The sequence below is a fragment of the Apteryx mantelli genome, chromosome 4 (assembly GCF_036417845.1).
Source record: "Apteryx mantelli isolate bAptMan1 chromosome 4, bAptMan1.hap1, whole genome shotgun sequence".
NCBI lineage: Eukaryota > Metazoa > Chordata > Aves > Apterygiformes > Apterygidae > Apteryx > Apteryx mantelli.
This window is the reverse complement of record NC_089981.1, coordinates 21,180,753-21,197,972: the sequence shown is the minus strand read 5'-3', so window position 1 is coordinate 21,197,972 and position 17,220 is coordinate 21,180,753. Positions and strand designations below refer to the sequence as shown.

At 44.1% G+C, this 17,220-nt stretch overlaps 1 protein-coding gene and 1 long non-coding RNA gene across 4 annotated transcripts in view; both read left to right on the top strand.

The window, feature by feature from the left end:
* Positions 1–10,992, top strand: part of C4H11orf24 (chromosome 4 C11orf24 homolog) — a 32,801-nt gene extending 21,809 nt beyond the window's left edge. For 2 of the 3 annotated variants that reach the window (XM_067295937.1, XM_067295936.1), the window contains exons 3-5: positions 2,599–2,851; positions 7,871–7,987; positions 9,137–10,992. In XM_067295937.1, the coding sequence (XP_067152038.1) occupies positions 2,599–2,851; positions 7,871–7,987; positions 9,137–10,314 (1,548 nt within the window). In that variant the 3' untranslated portion in view covers positions 10,315–10,992. Of the gene's footprint in view, positions 1–1,253; positions 1,366–2,598; positions 2,852–7,870; positions 7,988–9,136 lie in introns of all 3 variants that reach the window. The other variant, XM_013953013.2, reaches the window with a different exon arrangement.
* Positions 10,993–12,367: 1,375 nt separating this feature from the next.
* LOC106493056 (uncharacterized) lies at positions 12,368–16,816 on the top strand. Its single transcript, XR_001294095.2, has 3 exons — positions 12,368–12,397; positions 16,318–16,414; positions 16,793–16,816. It is a non-coding gene; the product is annotated as an uncharacterized lncRNA (long non-coding RNA).
* The last annotated feature ends 404 nt before the right edge of the window (positions 16,817–17,220 follow it).

The window sequence follows — 17,220 nt, the reverse complement described above, 5'->3', positions numbered from 1 at the left end:
TTTCATTTTTTTTCCCATTGGTGCCTTTGGATCCTTGTGTTGGCTCTTGCTCCCTGTCTTAGAGGCAGATAGGCTGTCTCCATCTGTTTCTCGTATAAGAAAAAGAGAAAATCCGGAAGTCTGTGGTCCCATCAAAGAACTCCACCCCGTTTATCTAAATGCACGCACCTGCTCGGTGTCGGTTTGCCAGTGCTGTGCCTTGCATGGGGGCAGGTCGGGGGGTTTCTCGCTGATGCAGCGTGACAGGGCCGGACATTTGAGCTGGTGTGAGCGGGTCTGCACTGCGCATACTGGTGTGGAATGGGAGTGGGATCCTAGTCAAGCTGGTGCTAGCTGGAAAGCAGGCGCAGTCCCTGGCACGCAGGGCTAGATGGGGCTGGTGATCTTCCTTTCCCTGCCAAGGCTTCTCTTGCCAAGTCAGACTCGGAAATGTTTCTAGCTGCCAGGTGGGAAAACCAAGGCATGAGCCTCTGGCTGGAGAGAGACCTGCTTGCGCAAAGCCAGTGTGATGCTGCTGGTATTTCCTCCAGGGAGAAAGCCACAGAGCAGTGTGCAGGCTGAGGTCAGGGGTGCAAGTCCCCCACCATCCTTTCCTTTTCAGGCTCCCCTGATCTTTGGGAGTGCAGAAGATGTAGAAATGCTCAATACGTTTTCAAGGGCTTTTGGGTGCAGAATAGCTCTTTTTACCAGAATAAATTTAAGGTTGGCAGGAAGGCAGCTTTGGGGAGCATGTTGCACTTCCTTAGGGAACAAGTAGGGTGATTAGGGATGCTGAATTTGAGGCACTGCAATTTAATATCAAGTTTTGTCCCTATCTGTGACCTGGATAGTCCAATGTGGACTTGCATGTTGTGTGTCCTCTGTGAAAACTGGGCTAAACCATTTATACTTTGCCCTTTTCCAGGCAGGGTAGTTCTGAGGCTAAAACTCTGTTACCCTGTTCAGGGCTTTATGAAGCAAGGCAAGGATAAGACTTGGAAACAAAAGTTCAGTGGTTGAGACATCAAAATGTGGCAATTTGGAAATCGAAGCTGTTAAGTGTTACCTGGACTTTATTGGAATCCAGAGGCTCTAACTCAGACTCTTAAATTCACAAGTACAGTCTGGGCCAGAGAGAGCGCAGGGCAAACCTTCTTGCATGGATGGCTAAATCAGGGTCTTAATTGCCTAAGAGACTGGATGGTTTTTACTGTGCTATTTATACCATTCGTACATGCTGCTCATTCTCTGTGTTATGAACTGTGCGTCTTCAGCTGCAGAGTCATGTACCCTTCTGAGCTGTCTGGCAAAGCTGAACCTCAACACTCTTTGAAGGCCATGAGATTTCTTTTCCCAGCTGCAGCATGAGGACTGAGGCTTGCTTCGGTGAGGAGGAGAGTTGCCCTTAAAAGCTCCTTAGGGAAGAGACCAAGCAATTAGTCTGGTCCAGGCTGGACTGTTTGGAAGTACTCGCTTACATAAAACTTTAAAAAGTCTTGAAAACACCAGGGTAAATCCAGGCAGAAGGTGAGGATCTGCTCTGAAATGCACTGAAGTCCATGGGAGCTGCTCCAATGGCTTCAAGGGCGAGAGCCCATCTGTGGGGACAGAAGTGTCTTGTGTGTAGTGGTGATGAAGGAAAGACATTGTGTATTTACTGTGTTGTGTGGGGAAATGAAGACCACTGTGGGTGTGAAACTTCTTCAGTAGCAGCTGCTGCACCTGTGTAGTCGCTTAAAAGACATGAGTTTTTGGCTTTTGCTTGTTTTGAATTAAAAAGTTTTTAATAGCTTTTGCAATCAGCAAGAAAATCAAAGCAAGAATGAACCAAGCCTTAATGCTTGGTTTGACTGATTTGGTGTAAAAGCGGGGCCAGGTTCTAGGTATATTCCAAGCTTGTGGATCCCTGTATTATCAGTGTGCTCGAGCTGGTGAAAACCCTTCTGCTGAACCTGGGAACAATCTTTAAGAGCAAACCAAAAGCTAAGCCCCCCAGCCTGTCCGACTCTGAAGCCCTGATTAGCCATGTGCAGTTCTGCACCCGCATTAGCTGCCTCCTGTGTATTTGTTGTGTCGAGGTGTCAATTAACATCCCAGAAATGTGTGAACCAATTTCAAAAGAAGTATCCTCTTTCCACCTTTCACATGCTGCTGCTCCTCCTGGTGCTGTTTTGTAGCCCCACTAGGATTTGGTTTGACAGTAGTCAGGTAGATCCTCCAAATGAAATCGGAGTAACAGACAACAGAGCTCTTTCTATTCTGGATGGCGTTATTGACTGTAGAAGATGCATCGTGTTTCTTTAAAACTTCTTCACCTTGGGATCTTGGGGAAGCTAAAGGAAGACAGTATAACCTACTGCCTGCAGCTTTTGAGTTAAGAGTTGTTCTCTGTCGGGGTCTGAAGAAGGGAGAGCAAAGTACCCTTTCCAAAGAAAGATCCTCTGTGTGAATTTGGGAATAGTCTTTTCCGCTCTCTGCTTCATTGCCTATATATTGTATGTAATAATACTTGCCTTCGTTTTGCAAACCCTTTCATGCCTATTGATAGAAGTGGGTTTAATAAAACACTTCAGGTGCAAACTTTTGGTATAAATTGATTATTTTCTTTTTTAAAAATAGGTATATCACACTGGATCCAAGAGTGATATAGGAAAACATCCTCCTGTACTACCGGCTCCTGAGAAGAGAAGCTTCCCTGCAAGGCCAGCCTTGAAGATGTGGACTGCCATTGTGTTCTTCCTGCTGATTTCCTTCTGTATATGTGAGAACAGAGTTTCTGTCCTGAAAGAGAGAGGAGCCTGCGTAGTGCAAATAAACAGGCTGACAACAGAAAAGCAATGCAGGCAAGCTTGTAAAGGCCCAGCTGCTTCAGGTGAGGCTATTGCCCTTTAGCAGAAATTCCAGCTGGGTTTTTTTCTTCCTTAAAGGTCCCTTCTGCTCCCCTGACAACTATCCTTTCTAACTCGGGTTGCTTACAGGCATTTACAATTATGGCTTCTGTGTGCAGTCCTGTGGCACTAAATAATTTCTGACAGCTTTAGTTAAATTGAATCCAGAGCAACCATTTCCCAGGGCCTTTCTAGCTTCCGTAAGAAACAGCATGCATGTGCGCTTGGTGTGCGCTGGTAGCGTGCAAATGGTGTTAGGTCACTTAACTTAAAGGCTGATCGCTCCATGCCACCAGATGTTTGCAAGTGAACAGCGCTGTAGTAGACAGCTGTACTGGAATGAGTAGTCTTTTCTCGCTGGTATTTGTGTCCTTCTGCCTTAGAAGAAACCAGTTGTTAATTATCCTGCAACTGAGCCAGGGGTTAAACAGGACCAGGGAGATCAGAGTCTTCCTCTAGTCTTCCTCTGAGATGTCTCCCTCTGAGTTGTCTTTAAAAAGCTTTAAACTCTTAAATGAGTCCGAGGTGTTCTTACTAAGGACCCTAACTTACCTAGCCACATGGGAAGACTTCTAGTACCTGCAAAGAATCAGACTGCTATGGTACAGGTGAGAATTTAGCTCAGGTGGATGAATGTCTGACATTTCTTTTAGAACTCAGATTGATAAAACATCATCAAGATGCCTTTTTTTTTAATGCCCAGAGTTTTCAGACCTTTATTTTAACAATGTGGTTTTCCTCTGTCCCTTTGCAGTGGAAAGCACCATGACAAATTAAGCTTCTAGTTTAGGAGGTTAAATAGGAATGGATTTGTCTCCCAGGCATCAGAGCTCAGAAAACTTTAGCTTCTGCTTTTTCAAGTGATAAACCAGACAGAGATCACATGTTCATGCTGACTCTACTGACATGTAGGGTCTGTAATACTACATGTTTGTGTCCTCCACCTGAGAATCTGCAAACACTGTGCAAATGTCATCTTAACCTCACAGTATTTTTGTGAGGGTAGAAAAGGTGCTATCAGCTGCCTCTGCCGGAGGAGGAAGCTGAGGGACATAAGGAAATTAGTCTGATCAGGGTTGGGAAGGGAGACAGTCCGAGTACACGCTTCACCCTGTTGCTGACGTCAGCTGGTTTTCCATACTCTTCACCTTGTTCTCTCTTGACTTGGGGTTTCTTACAGAATGAGGCTAGCTGAGCGTTAGCTTCGGGCAGAGGTGGGTAAGCCTGTAGAATTAAGTGACGTGGGCCCCTCTTTAGGAAGCAATTTAAAATTAAACCCCAAAGTACAGCCTGTTCTTACCAGGTTTTATGTGCTGTATTGAACCAGCTGAAGCAGTTTCATTCCTGTCTGTTGCCCAAGGTGGTGTCTGAGGGAAGACTAATAAGATACAGACTCCCCACACAAATATATACCACGTGCTGAGAGATCATCTGGAGAGAAGGGCCTGGACTTTTTTTTTTTTTTTTTTAGGGTGTTTTGGTTTTTTATGATTAGCTTTAGATTTTAAGATCAACTTTATGGCTCTCATGCTCAGCTCCTGCCCTCCCCAAATGTGTTTATTTTTGTGCCTTTTTGCTATTTCATTACAAATATGAGGCTTGAGAGTCCTAGACATCAGCACTGAAACATATGTAACTGTCAGTAAAGGAGCAGTGGTTATTATTTTTAAAGTATTATAATTTTAAGTTCTAGGCCAAGTTTGTGTGGGGAGATGTCTTCATAGTTACGTTGCTTAGAGGAATGGAAAAATAACATTCCTAGCTGATTAAGCTCCCTTCAGTAGATGTAATATGCATCAGCAGACCCCTGGCTGATATAATATATCTAGCTTAGAGAAGAACTATAAGTATCACGAGAAGAGCCTCTTTGGCCAGTGCATCCACATCTCCGATGTGTGCTGCAGACAGGGGATGGTTGCTGTTCTAGCTATTGCAGCAAAGTCTTCTGATAGCCACACCGGAGGCCAAGGGTACCTGACTTCAGAAGCAGCTTTCTTTCCTTACAGAGACAGGAAGATGTCACAGTACAACTGTACCCATGTCATGAGACAGTCTGACACTTCAATTTTATGCTAGCAAAAGCAGCAAAACTCTCTAGGGCTGACAGCATGGGTAGTAACTCTGGGACCGGTATATGTTGTCTAACACAATGGATCGAAGCCTCCAGATGCTGCTAGGGTAAGTGATATGTGATGGAGAAAGTGCCCTTCTTGGCAAGGGTCTGGCAAACCGTAATTCCCAGATGCCTAATGAGCACAATTGAAACCACATTTGGGAAGTGGAGTAGGCTCGTGCTCTTCCCTTTGCATCCCCGGCTGTATTCAGAGTTCTCCCAAGCTTCGTCTGTGGTGACCAGTCTGGGTCTGTATGGGAACATCTCAGAGAGCAGAGCCACCTTGGTAGTATTTTTGGATCATCCGGTACCCTCTGGGGAAAATAAAGGGACGATATGACATGTCTGCACAAGCAAATATCCTTGCTCCCACCTTACTGCAAGACACCTGCATGCTTTGCATCCACCTGCCTGTGGGAATTTTTGCTATCCTGCTTTGGAAGCTGAGACTTCTTTGCAATAACAGCAGGTCTAAAAATGAAATAAAGTTAGCAGCAAGACCCTGGTGTCTGTTGCCCACATGGTGTCTTCTCAAAATGTCTTGGAATAGCTTTTGTTGTCCTTCCAGTTTCTTTTTTCACCCCACTCTCTTCCTACTTGGAAGCGAGCAAAAAAAGAATGGCTGGATGACAAGTGTCTCGCAATGGAGATATGATTTGGAGCCTCGCCCTGGATTTATGTCAAAGGGAGCATAGTCAGTTCAGCTGTAAAGAGATATTTGGTTGTTCTGGGAAGCAACCGTGAGATCTTGGGCAGCTGGATACAGTCCTGATGGCAGCAGAACCTGGGGTGCTTTAACCACTCTGACCCCATTATTGTCTTGACCTTTCTGAACTTAGATATGTAGCCAAAACAGAAGAAATGCTGCTGTTTTTTTGGTTTTGCCTTCCCAAGTGAGAAATGATATGATTTACAATAGATGGCCTGTGATTCTGCACTTGCATGGCTCATAAAGCGTGGGGTAAGGAGGTGGCATTGGAAATCAGAGCACATCTGAACGTATTCATTTCTATATGAGAAATGGATTTTAATTTGTTGAGGGCTGATGGTCTGTCTCCTGCTCTGTGCAACTGCTGAAGTTCTTCATTTTATTGCTTTTGACTTTTAAGTACCAATTCTTAAAGGGTTTGAATAGTTTCAGTCACTTGCTTAACCTTTTTCCAAGCCAGTAAAATTCCACTTTCCTGGTTTCTTTAGGGCTGTCAAAGCAGAATGCAGTTGGTGGTAGGGAGATCTCTCTAAGTTCATAAATTTTCCAGAAGCACTTTTAATAACTGTGGTAATGTAAATGTTTTATTATGAAAATTTCAAGCTCCCCATGGCTTTAATCCTCAGTGAGGTAATTGGCTTTGTAGATAAGAGCTTTAAATATAGCCAGATGTACCACATGTGCCTGTGCTCTGCCCTTTCTCACATTTCTAACAAAACACAAAAATGAATTTCTCCTACCATCATACACTCGAGTCCCCTGTAATCCACTGATGGGTGGCCACTTGGACACACATCTGCTTCATCCCAGACTGATCACTGTTATCTTCTCCTGTGTTTCCTTTTTACAGCACATGTTACTTCCTAGTACCAGAAATTAATTATATGCTGATAAGATACTGCATAGAATCACAGCATAATTTAGGCAGGAAGGGATGTTTTGAGGTCTCTGGTCCCTGCTCAAAGTAGAACCAACTTAGATCAGGCTGCTCAATGCCTGATGGAGAGTGTCCGGCCTCTCTGGGCCCCTGGTCCAGTGTTTGACCGCCCTGGTGGTGGAAACATTTTCTTCCTTATGTTTAGCTGGACTTTCCTGTGTTGCAACTTGTCTGTTGCCTCTCACACTATCTCTTTGCACCACCAACAAAAACTGGGCTCCATCTTCTCTCTTGCCTTCCACTAGGTGGCTGGGGACAGCAATGGGATTTCCTCTTCGCCTTCTGTTCTTCAGGCTGAACTTCTCTCAGGCTCTTCTTGTTCATCGCATTCTCCAGCCCCCACAGCTGTCTAGGTTACCTGTGCTGGACTCACTCCAGTGTGTCAACAACTTCTTTTCTTTTCTTTTCTTCCCCTCCCCGTTGTGCTGGGAAGCCCAAAACCAGGCACAGCGTTTGAGATACCATCTCAGCAGTGCTGATTAGAGGGGAATTATTCCTTCCCTCAAAGTTTGGTTGTGTGTGTGCAGACGCATACTGAAACAAATTAACAGATTAGAAGGGATGCCAGGAAAGGGAATTCCTGCTGTGATGACTTACATGAGCTGATTTAGCTCATGTTGGGATCTGACATACTAAAAGACAATTTCTGTGATGGCATCCCTGGACAATGGTATCGATCAGCAGATGAGAAATGAATTTCTACCCAACTCCAGGCACTGAGGTAAGAGCCATCTCCCGTCAGAAGAGATGGGTGTCACCTAAGGTTCAGCTCACTTTCTTTTTTCTTCTCATTAAGACATTTCAGATAAATGCAAGCATTTAGATGGAGTCTATCCAAGCTGTAGTGCTCTGTCTCTTTGTCCCTATCTGTGTGAGCAAATTGCCCTCTTTAGGGGGCATTTCTCCCAAGGAGAAAAGTAGGGAGTTCTGTAGATGGACTTGAAGCTGCTGTTGATTTCTTTGCTTTTTCAATTATTTTCACCAAGCTTGAGTCAAGATCCTTTAAGGACAGCCTTCCAGCTGTCAGCTTTTTCATTCTTCAATTTTTCTTGGTGTCACAGCCATGAAGTAGAGCATACTTACTAAACTGTGTGTAGCAATCCATTTTCTTATTTTGTTTGAAAGAGTGTTCTTTGGTCAGGTATGGCTTTTAATAGCCCTACTAAGGTAAATTTTATTTTGGCATATGGGATTTTGGGGGTTCAGTTTTGCTTAGCTGCTTATTTGCCCTCTGCTGTTTTTAGGTAATCGCCACTGCAATTGGTCCGTGCCCTACCAGAATCACTGTATCCTCTTGCAGTGTCGCCATCTAAGTGCGTGTCAGGATGCTGGAGAACAGGACATCAAAGATCTGCTTGGAGGTAATGCCATACTGCAGGTTCCTGCAGAATCTAAGATCCGGTGCTTTTACCTTAAATGCCTACACTTAGACCCTGGCTAGCTTCCAGCTGAGGGTAGATGGGTCATGAAATGCCTGCAGGATGATCCTGTAGCTAGACTCGGACAATGGGAAGAATTGCTTTTCTAGCCTTGTTGTAACTCTGGCATTTACATGTGTATGGTGTGTCTTTGAGTCACCTTTATTGGCCTCTCCATGTTAAAGGCATCATTTGTTCATGCCATTTACGCCCTACACTCTGTCCTTTGGAAAATAAAGGCATAGCAGATGTATTTATATTTTTAAGAGAAAGGGAAATGGCTTGGTGTTGGTTTTCCTGAGACTTCCAGAGGCAGCAGACTGCTTGTATAATCAGAGCGGGGTTAGTAGCAATTGTTCATTGTGACTTTCCATACCAGAGTCTTCGATTTTAATTAAAAGTGACACAGTAGCAAAATGGAACTTGTTGGTAATTGGGGAATCCATCTTCTGAAGTATGTTTCAAGAGTTTGCTGTACACAAGCTTTAAAACCAAAAAGCGAATGAGAAAAAGGACAGAGCTTGTTCAGGGTTCTTTTGGGTTGGCAGAGGTTTCTCTGGGACTTTGCAACTAGTTCTGTGATAAGTAGATGAGATTGTCACTAGAAATCCAGATCACTAGTTCTGAAGGAAATTCTCCTGAAGCGTACAGGTGTAAGTGGAAATTTCCAGTTAATTTTGAGGTGAAAAGTATGAATCGAAGGCTGTGTTGGTGCTATGTAACCATACGAGAGCTTGAGGAATCATCTCAGGAGCTTTCACAGGTCAAACTGGTGTTTGCAATGCTGCTTCTGTTGAGAAAATGCTTCTGCGTTCTAGCTCTGTAGCTCATCACACCCCTTTTGGGAATTAATTCCCTAGTTGGGAAAATGCCAAAGGTCTGTGGTGTAAAGGGTAACCCCAGAATTATGCGCAATAAAGGCAGGGGTCTGCGTTTTCATGTTCTTGCTGACTTCAGGACTGATTTATTCCAGTCGTGCTGCATCTTCTTCAGAATGTCTGTTCTGGTTTGCGTGTGGGCATGAGATCAGATTTGGACTTGAGAGCTTTATTAATTCTTCTTTTGAAACTCTTTGGTTTTGTCTTTTTAAAGAAATTGCCTTTAGGAAAAGGAAAACAGACCTGTTTCATCACCAAAGGTATCCAGAGCAGACAGAGGAGATGGTGAATGCAGTGGTTGACCAGCACAATGTAGAAAACCTGCTTTCCTCAACCGGTTGGACTCGCAAGATTCACTCAAGGCGGTTGCTTAGGGTTGTAAGAGATGCTAGAACAACAAACCCAGGGAAAACAACTGCAACTAATGCTGCCACCACCACAGTGACTACCAGCACTGCTGCAGCCACAATTGGTACAAATACAACTGTCTTCACTACAGCTCCTGGAACAAGTGTCAAGGCTACAAATGCCACTGAAGGTTCTGGTGGCGCCCTTACTAAAGCCATGCCTTTCACTGCCTCTTCTCCCACTTATGATAGTGTCGCTGCTTCCATATCCAACAACATTACCAAGCCTGTGACCACCACGGAAAAATCAGGAAATAGTTCAATATCAGAATCCCCTTCTCCCCTTGCTGTTGCTTCTGAAGCAGGTACTCAAATGCCTCCAACGGAGCAGTTCAAGCCAGCTACCACCACAGCCAGCACTACCCCCTCTGGTAGTGTCACCACTGTTGGAGTTGGCCCAAAGGTACAGAGCACAAAGACAGCAGCAACCACCCTCGTCCCTCAGGATGCCCAAACATCGTCGTCTGCTGCTGCTGCTCGTACTGCTGCGCTCACTACTTCAGCGAGTTCACGTTCCAGTAATCCAGTACCTGACATCACGTCACTAAATCCAGAGCCAGAAGAAAGTACAGCCACAACATCCTTGAATAAATCGACTACTTTTCTGGGCTCTACGACAAGTGCAATGGTTTTAACAACTGCACCTACGATAGAAGCTACAATTGGACATGAGATCAAGTCAATGTCTCACGTTCCCTCGACGAAGCGTATGACCACAGCTCCAGCGAGCGCACCTGTAACAACAGCTTCAGGCCTTGCAGGAACTCGGGATGCAGACAATGAGTATCTTCTCATTGCTGCTGAGCCTCTGACTCAGTACTTGGTAGACAAAAGTTCGCTTCTTGCAGTGCTTTTATTTGGTACGTTGTTTTTCATAACTGTTATAGTTCTCTTCCTTATGCAGGCCTATGAGAGCTACAAAAAGAAGGATTACACGCAAGTGGATTACTTGATTAATGGAATGTATGTGGACTCGGAGATGTGAAAGGGTGGGGATAAAACACGGGACAGAGATGGAAAGGAGATTGAAAGCCTGTCTGACTTGTTTTTCTTTCCCATTTGCCTATAAGACAAACTGAAAGTGCTTCCAAATTTACTTCTGGTGCAATTTAGGAGAAATGCCATGTACTGTATTAAGAACAAAAAGTATATATATATATATATTTTTTATTCAACTGTGCAACAGGTTGCGGTAGAAGAGTAGTCATTTATAAAACTTTTCCATAATGCAAAATAGCTTTGGCCATTATTTTTCACTGCAAAACGACCCTAACAAGAGGTGAGCTGTCATCCTCTGAGAATGATGTGGCTCTTTTTCAACTCTTTACACTGTAAGTTCCCTGTGTTTTGTTGGTATCACGTGTGCTCCCCTCTGTAAAATGGAACAGAGGGAGTTCTCACCTTTTGTGAAGTGTTTTGAACTTGCCGGATAAGATGTGTGAAGTATTGCTGCGACAGGGAACTTTTAATCCAGTGTGCACCATGTTTCAATATGCTTCCTGCTTGTAAAGAGATCTGTTTACAAGGTGCTGTAAACACTCTGTTTACTGCTAACCCAAGGTGGCTTTTCACCGTGGAGCGGATTATTGTGCCTCTGCACTCACATGATTATTTTTGTATTCACTCAATAAATGGGGCCCTGGAAGGGCATGTCTTGTTGCAATTCTGTTTTCATTGCTGTCCCTGCCAGTTTAGAAGCAAGAAAGAGGGATTTTAGGCTTGTGCAAATTAGCTCTACTTTACTGTAGACAGAGGCATTGAAGACAGCACTGGAAGTGCAGGCATGTCACAGAAGATGCTGATCTTCTTTCAGGGTTGGGCTTCTGTTCCTTGAGACCATAATGCTGCAAAGTCTCCCAGGTACACGGATCCATTCACCTTAGCATAGCTTATTAATTTTCATGCATAGACAGTCAGGCTTTCTTTTCTTTCTTTTTTTCCTTTTTTTTCTTTTCAGTACTGGCTCACAGTTGCTAGTAGCTGGGAATCCCTATTACACACACGTTCCAGCTGACCTCCTACTAGGATCTGCAGTTGAGAGAGAACAGAAAACACTCGATTCTTGGCAAGTATTCTGCAGTGATTACTACATCTTTTTTGAGTGAAATATAAATATAAATAGCAAAAGGCTGGATCAAGGTGCGGTGTGTGTGTGTGTGTATATATATATGTATATTTTTAAATAGATTTGATAGCCTTTGTCCTCTCTGAATGAGTTGCTTTTTCTACTTTATCAGCCTCAAAATTACATGGGAGCATGATGATAATAGGCAACCTGAAGACATGGAATCATTGGGTTTTGATTCAGTTATTTATCCCAAATCCCTTGGTTGTTTAGAATTTGGATGGAGTTTTACCCAGTGGAAGCTACCTTGTAGACTTCTAGTTCATCTTCAGGCTGAAAGTGCTATAAAGACTGCTGCAAATAGCAGAAGCAGTAGCAGAGGCAAGGGATAGTTCAAAAGAAATGGATGGGAGGTCGTTTCCTGAATCTCTTCCAATTTAAAAGGTGGTTTTGGGGACAATGTTTCAGGAAACGGAGTAGGGGGTATGTAGCTCGAAGGTGCTGAGGAAAGGGAAGAGATTGCTTTAAAAGTGAGCTGATCTGGTTGTCAGTGTTGGGTTGTGTTTTATGGTGCTCTTGTACTGGATGCATCCACATGCCAACAGGTTAGAGCACCTCTCCAGGTAAAAGGATAGTGTGGTTTTGGGAGCCTCCCTCCTTGGAAGACTTGAAGGGTAAGCCCCAAAATTCACACTGCTTTTCCTGGAAAAAAGTTTGCAGAACTGAATATATATGTATTTTTTTTATTGTACTGTACGGCTTTTTGGAATTGGTCCCTGTTTTCTGTGGCGGGGAATTAAACCCTGCTTTTCCCCATCTTCCAGGAACTGCCCACGTGCAGTGTCTGATGCAACCAAGTGTTGGGAACATCCCTGAGAGCAGCTGAGGAGTTACGCCCTGTTGAGATGGCTGGGACTGTTCACTTCTGAGCACAACCCTTTTAAGCTGTTAGCAGAGGTCAGGCAGATGCTGTTCTACAACCACGAAGTCCAGAGACTTACCTGTACGTTAATAGTCTCAGGCTTCACCTTAATTGCATGACTTAAGCAGGTGAGGCACTAAGCACAGACCCCTAAGCATGTGGTCTTTGCACTTTACTCCAGATACTGAGATAAGAGTTGACTCCTCAAGTCTCTGCCGTCTTCCAAGAGATGGGTGTTACCTCAGGTTCAACTCATTTCTCTCTCTTATTTGGGCATCTCAAATAAATGCATGTAGGTATGGTGGAGCCAGGCAAGGGCTCTCCCTTTGCGCTTTCTCCTGGCTGTGCAAGTGAATTCCTCTCTGTAGGAAATGCCTTCCTGTGAAAAGGTTCGATGCTGCAGCTCTTCTGCTAGTGCTCTGCAGTAATTTTCTAAAGCTCAGCTCTGAGCATCAAACTTGTAGTTGCTTATCCTGGGAACAGGAAACTTTTGTATGAACTTTTCACTAACTGCTGCCTTATTTCTTGTGGTCTCCATGGATTTCTTCATAGCAGAAGACCAAAATTTGGACCAAAATTTCCAGATTCTGTGGAATGGAGCAGAAGTCTGTGAAGTTGCGTTGGTCTTGTGTTCTCCTTTTTGAGGCAGTATCAGAGCCCTGTGCTGATATTTTGGGAGAGGGGAAAGAGAGAAAGGGTACATTACTTAAAAACAAAACAAAAAACAAGCAAAAAAAAATCAGTTTTGTTTAAAACAAGCACTTTCCAAAGCGTGCTTTTTTTTTTAAGCTTCAGGAATGATTTGAGTTTGTATGATATAATTACATAGCTGGAATAGGGTTACAACTCTGTTTACAAGAGTCTTAGGGAGTTTCTCATGAACACAGTGAGAATGTTACAACTGCATCACAGCTAAAAGAAACCACCACCATAAAAAAAAATCTTTGTGGCTTCTCAACAGGTCCTTACAGGAAGGTGAGTGCTCATCAGAAGCTTGTTGCAGTTCCCACAGCCTGCTGTATTGTTTTTAACTAGGTCTCCTGTTCAGATACTGGCACAGCCTGTCTTTTTTGTTCTTATTTGCGTTACCACACTTCCAGACGTGGATTACTGTCTCAGCAGAAACTGAAGGTTTTAGTGCAAGGCTGAGCACCAGCCCATGTCTCGCTCCTCAGTGCGTTTCTGCACACAAGGCAGAGATCTTCCCACTCACCGTAATGGTGTTTAAAGTGCAGTGCCAGGTGGAGAAATCGCGAGCAGGCTTTGCTTTATGTCTCAGTGGTTTTGTCTCAGACTAGCCCAGTTTATGCAATAAAAACAAAACAAAGTTTAAAAAAAAAAAAAAGGCAGGGGGGAATATTGGGCTGGAGCCTGGCCTCTGAAAATGAAGCTGTGTTTTCTGGCTTATGCATTGAAACCAGTAGTAAAGCTTTGCTGGTTCTGTAATGCTTTTGCATGTGGTACTCGTGGGTTTTCAAGAGGGAGGGCAGAGGGGTTGAAGATGGGTTGCACATGCAGTCCTCCAAAGGGCTTTTCTCTAGCAGTAGTTTGACATGCGAGTTGGAAGGAATTTGGGCTTCTTCCTTGCTGGCCCTCTTTGTGTTGGGGGTCACCAGTAGTCATTTCTACCTCAAACCTGTTGTTTCTGTCTGGAAAGTCTGCCTCCCAGAAAGGCTTATTTTGCTTTGGTTTTAAGGCTGCAAATGATGGCAAATCTACTGCGTTTCTTGGTATATTGTTGCCATGGTTAATAGCTAGTAAGGGGGACAAGGAAATGCAATACCTTTGAAAGTTCGTTTGCTGAATTCACAGTACAACAATAGACGGAGCCCTACCAAGTTATCTAGAAGACATCTGCCAAGGGACTGCCAAAAACAACACGCTGCTGCTGTGAAGCAGAGTACATCTGACGCACATTGGGTTTCAACCTGTTGCATAGCCTCTTTCTCAATAAAACACAGGAACATCCTGGAACTAAATTTAGATTTGATTATCCTGAATGCTACCTCCCTCTTGTGTAATTGCCTGTATTAGAAATATGTTGTTCTAGATAGTGGAGAGGAAAGGAAATAGTGGAGGGGTAAAACACTTGGAGGAGTAATAAGAATGAAGAACTCTTAGACTGAAAATCTGAGTTTGAGATATACCAAGTGGTGTCTGGAGAGATGGGGGGCATATGCTGAACTCTTAAGTGTGACCTTTAAAACAGCTAATGCACCTTGTAGGCGAACACTTGGGGAGCTCAGGAAACAGGCATCCATGGAATTGGTTTCTCTGGATTTGGCTGGTGGTTGCTCATTTCTGGCATCATAAAATCAAAACAAAAAACCTGAGCCCTGCCTGCCTGAAGCATTTGTAATGGCTTTTTCCACGGTGGGTTCTCTAGTACATAGCAAAGGCAAGTTCATATTGCAGCATCTCCCTTGACCAGGGCCCTCCTCGTTGTCTCCTTTCCGTGGCCTCTAAGTCTTGGGAAACCTTTGGAACTTCATTATCTTGGTTGCACTTGGCTAGAGTTGGCCAATGGGTTCGGAAGCAAATATTTTCTTTTCCACAAGGTGTGAGCTTGCAAGTTTGTGCTTTTTGAGGGGGAAAAAAAACAGGCTGAACAACAGGAAAAACCTAGACCAATACTGATTGCTATCTGTTAGAAGACCAAGGAGTTCAGGGTTACAACTCTGCTTGGACATTTTCGTCTTACTGAATAACTAGTTACTGTGGATAAAGCTGGTCTTTGCTCTACAGGATTTTGTTTTCTCTCTGTAGCTGCAGGTCCTTGGACCCGATAAAACGAATTTCCTGCAATCACTCTTCTGCTGTTCAATTTCTCTATCCAGCCTGTGTCAAAATGCCAGAAGCCAACTGTGGTTCAAAGGGGTTCAGTGGCAGGTTCTCCTCCTTCAGTGTTTCGTGTTTCTTAAACCCTGGTCTGTCTGTCTGTGCTCTTGCTAGGCTTGACACAAAGTATTTAGAGCAGTCCTGCTTTGGCTGAGACATGCCAGCAGGCTGTGCTGTGGGGCAGCTCTTTTGGAGCTTGTACTACTCACTGTCCCTCTGGCAGAGAAACCTCAAGGGGTCTGGGAAAAGAAGTGTCTCCACCTGAACTTGGATGTCCTGGTTAACCCTATGTGATGTTCATCTCATGCCTTGGCTGGCATTGTTTGAATTACAAAGTATGTTTAAATGAAGGGTCTTTTGCTGTGCATAGAGCTTACCCAACCTCTTGCTGGTCCCAATTAAAAAGAGTAAAACTATTTGGACAGGAATGTGCAATCTGTTTGAAAAAGCAAACAAATAACTTGTCTTCATGCAGGGTCATTGAATGTTTTAACCCCTTCAAGCTGGGACAAGCAAAGCTGCACTAGTTTGAGGGTCATAGACTTAGGTAAGTGATTGCTGTTCTTCAGTGGGAGCAGATGAAATTGCAGAACCTGAGCTTGTAAGGCTAAACACCATTAAATCTTCCAGTGTGACTCTGAAAAGACTAGGAAATGGAGAAGGAGAAAGGAAAGGGGAAGGATTTATTCAGCTGATGGGGAAAATACTCACATTTAGAGGTGACCGTTCATAGCTTGCTCAAAAACGTGGTCAATATTTAACAAAATTCCAGAGTTAATTGTAAATTTTGCTTTATAGCCTTGAGATTTCAGCCACTGCTGCTGATTAGAGGGTGACAATTTTCAAAAGTGCCTAAAAAGGGGACACACAATCCCAAAGTTATGTGTGATTTCTCGCATGTGCCTCCCCTTGCTGCAGGCATATTTCTGAGCAGCTTTGCTTGCTCTCGATCAATGCAGCTATGCTTACGTGTCAGTGCAACCAGGGCCTTAAAAAATTTCCCACTAAATATTACTGCCATTGCTTATGAACAGAAATATAAGGGGGAGGGAGTTTTTTTTTTTTTCCTGAGAAGCAACAAGCAAGTCTTGTTTTGACTTTTTTCCCTTAAGGTTTATGTTGCTGTCTTAATTTTTCTTCATTTCTTCTTTTTTCAACTTCAGAAGCAATAGAGATTTATATACTCATGGTTCCAGGACTCCAGTACTTGTGCTTGTGCACTGATGTGGTGGCAGTGGGATTCTTGCTTTGGAAGAGCAGGTAATTAGGAGTGGACACATCCCTGAATGTGCCATCCTTGTGATGCCCTCGGAGTCTCTGCAAGCCTGAGCTTGGCTCTGGAGCTGGAAGAGTATTAAATAAGGATTCCTGTTGGTAACAGAAGAGAGAGTGGTGTTTGTCCAGATGACTTAGGGAGGAGGCAGTCTGAATTCAGGAGCTGAATGCTGCTGCTGATTATTGTAAACTGCACCATGGGGCAAAGCCCTGTGAAAGTTCATCATGCTGTTGGGAAACTGAGACCCCTTTTTCTTCAAAGGGGAAACAGGGAGGTGCACAGTGGCTGCCAGCTGGGGTGGGCACCCTAGTGGGATAGGGGAGTAAGAGTAAGGAGAATAACCCTAATATGGTGTGATCCAGGTGCTGTCAGTAAGCAGCTGGGCCTGTGAAGCTCCAGGAAAGAGTCTGCTCAGAGAGGAAGCTTTGCCAGTGTCAGTGCACAGAGCATGACTGTTGGGGAGAAGCAGAAGTCCTTGTTGATGTCTTCATGCAGAACTAGGTGAAGCCTGTTATGCAGGTATGTACAAGCATGGCTTTTGAAGGTGCATGGGCTAAGTTGAAGATGCTTACATGCGCTGGCTGAACGTGCAGTATAGTTCTGACCAGCTCAGTTACCTGTTACTGGTAGAAGATGCCTCTAAACCGATTACCCTGGGCGGGTCCTGGTGAATATTCCCATCACTGAGAGATCAGCAAGGCTCTGTGTTGCAAGCAAAGTCTAGAGGTCCCAGCCAGAAAGGCTAGAGGGGGTGAAAACCAAGATAAAGAGGCATGTGCAAGGCCATGTG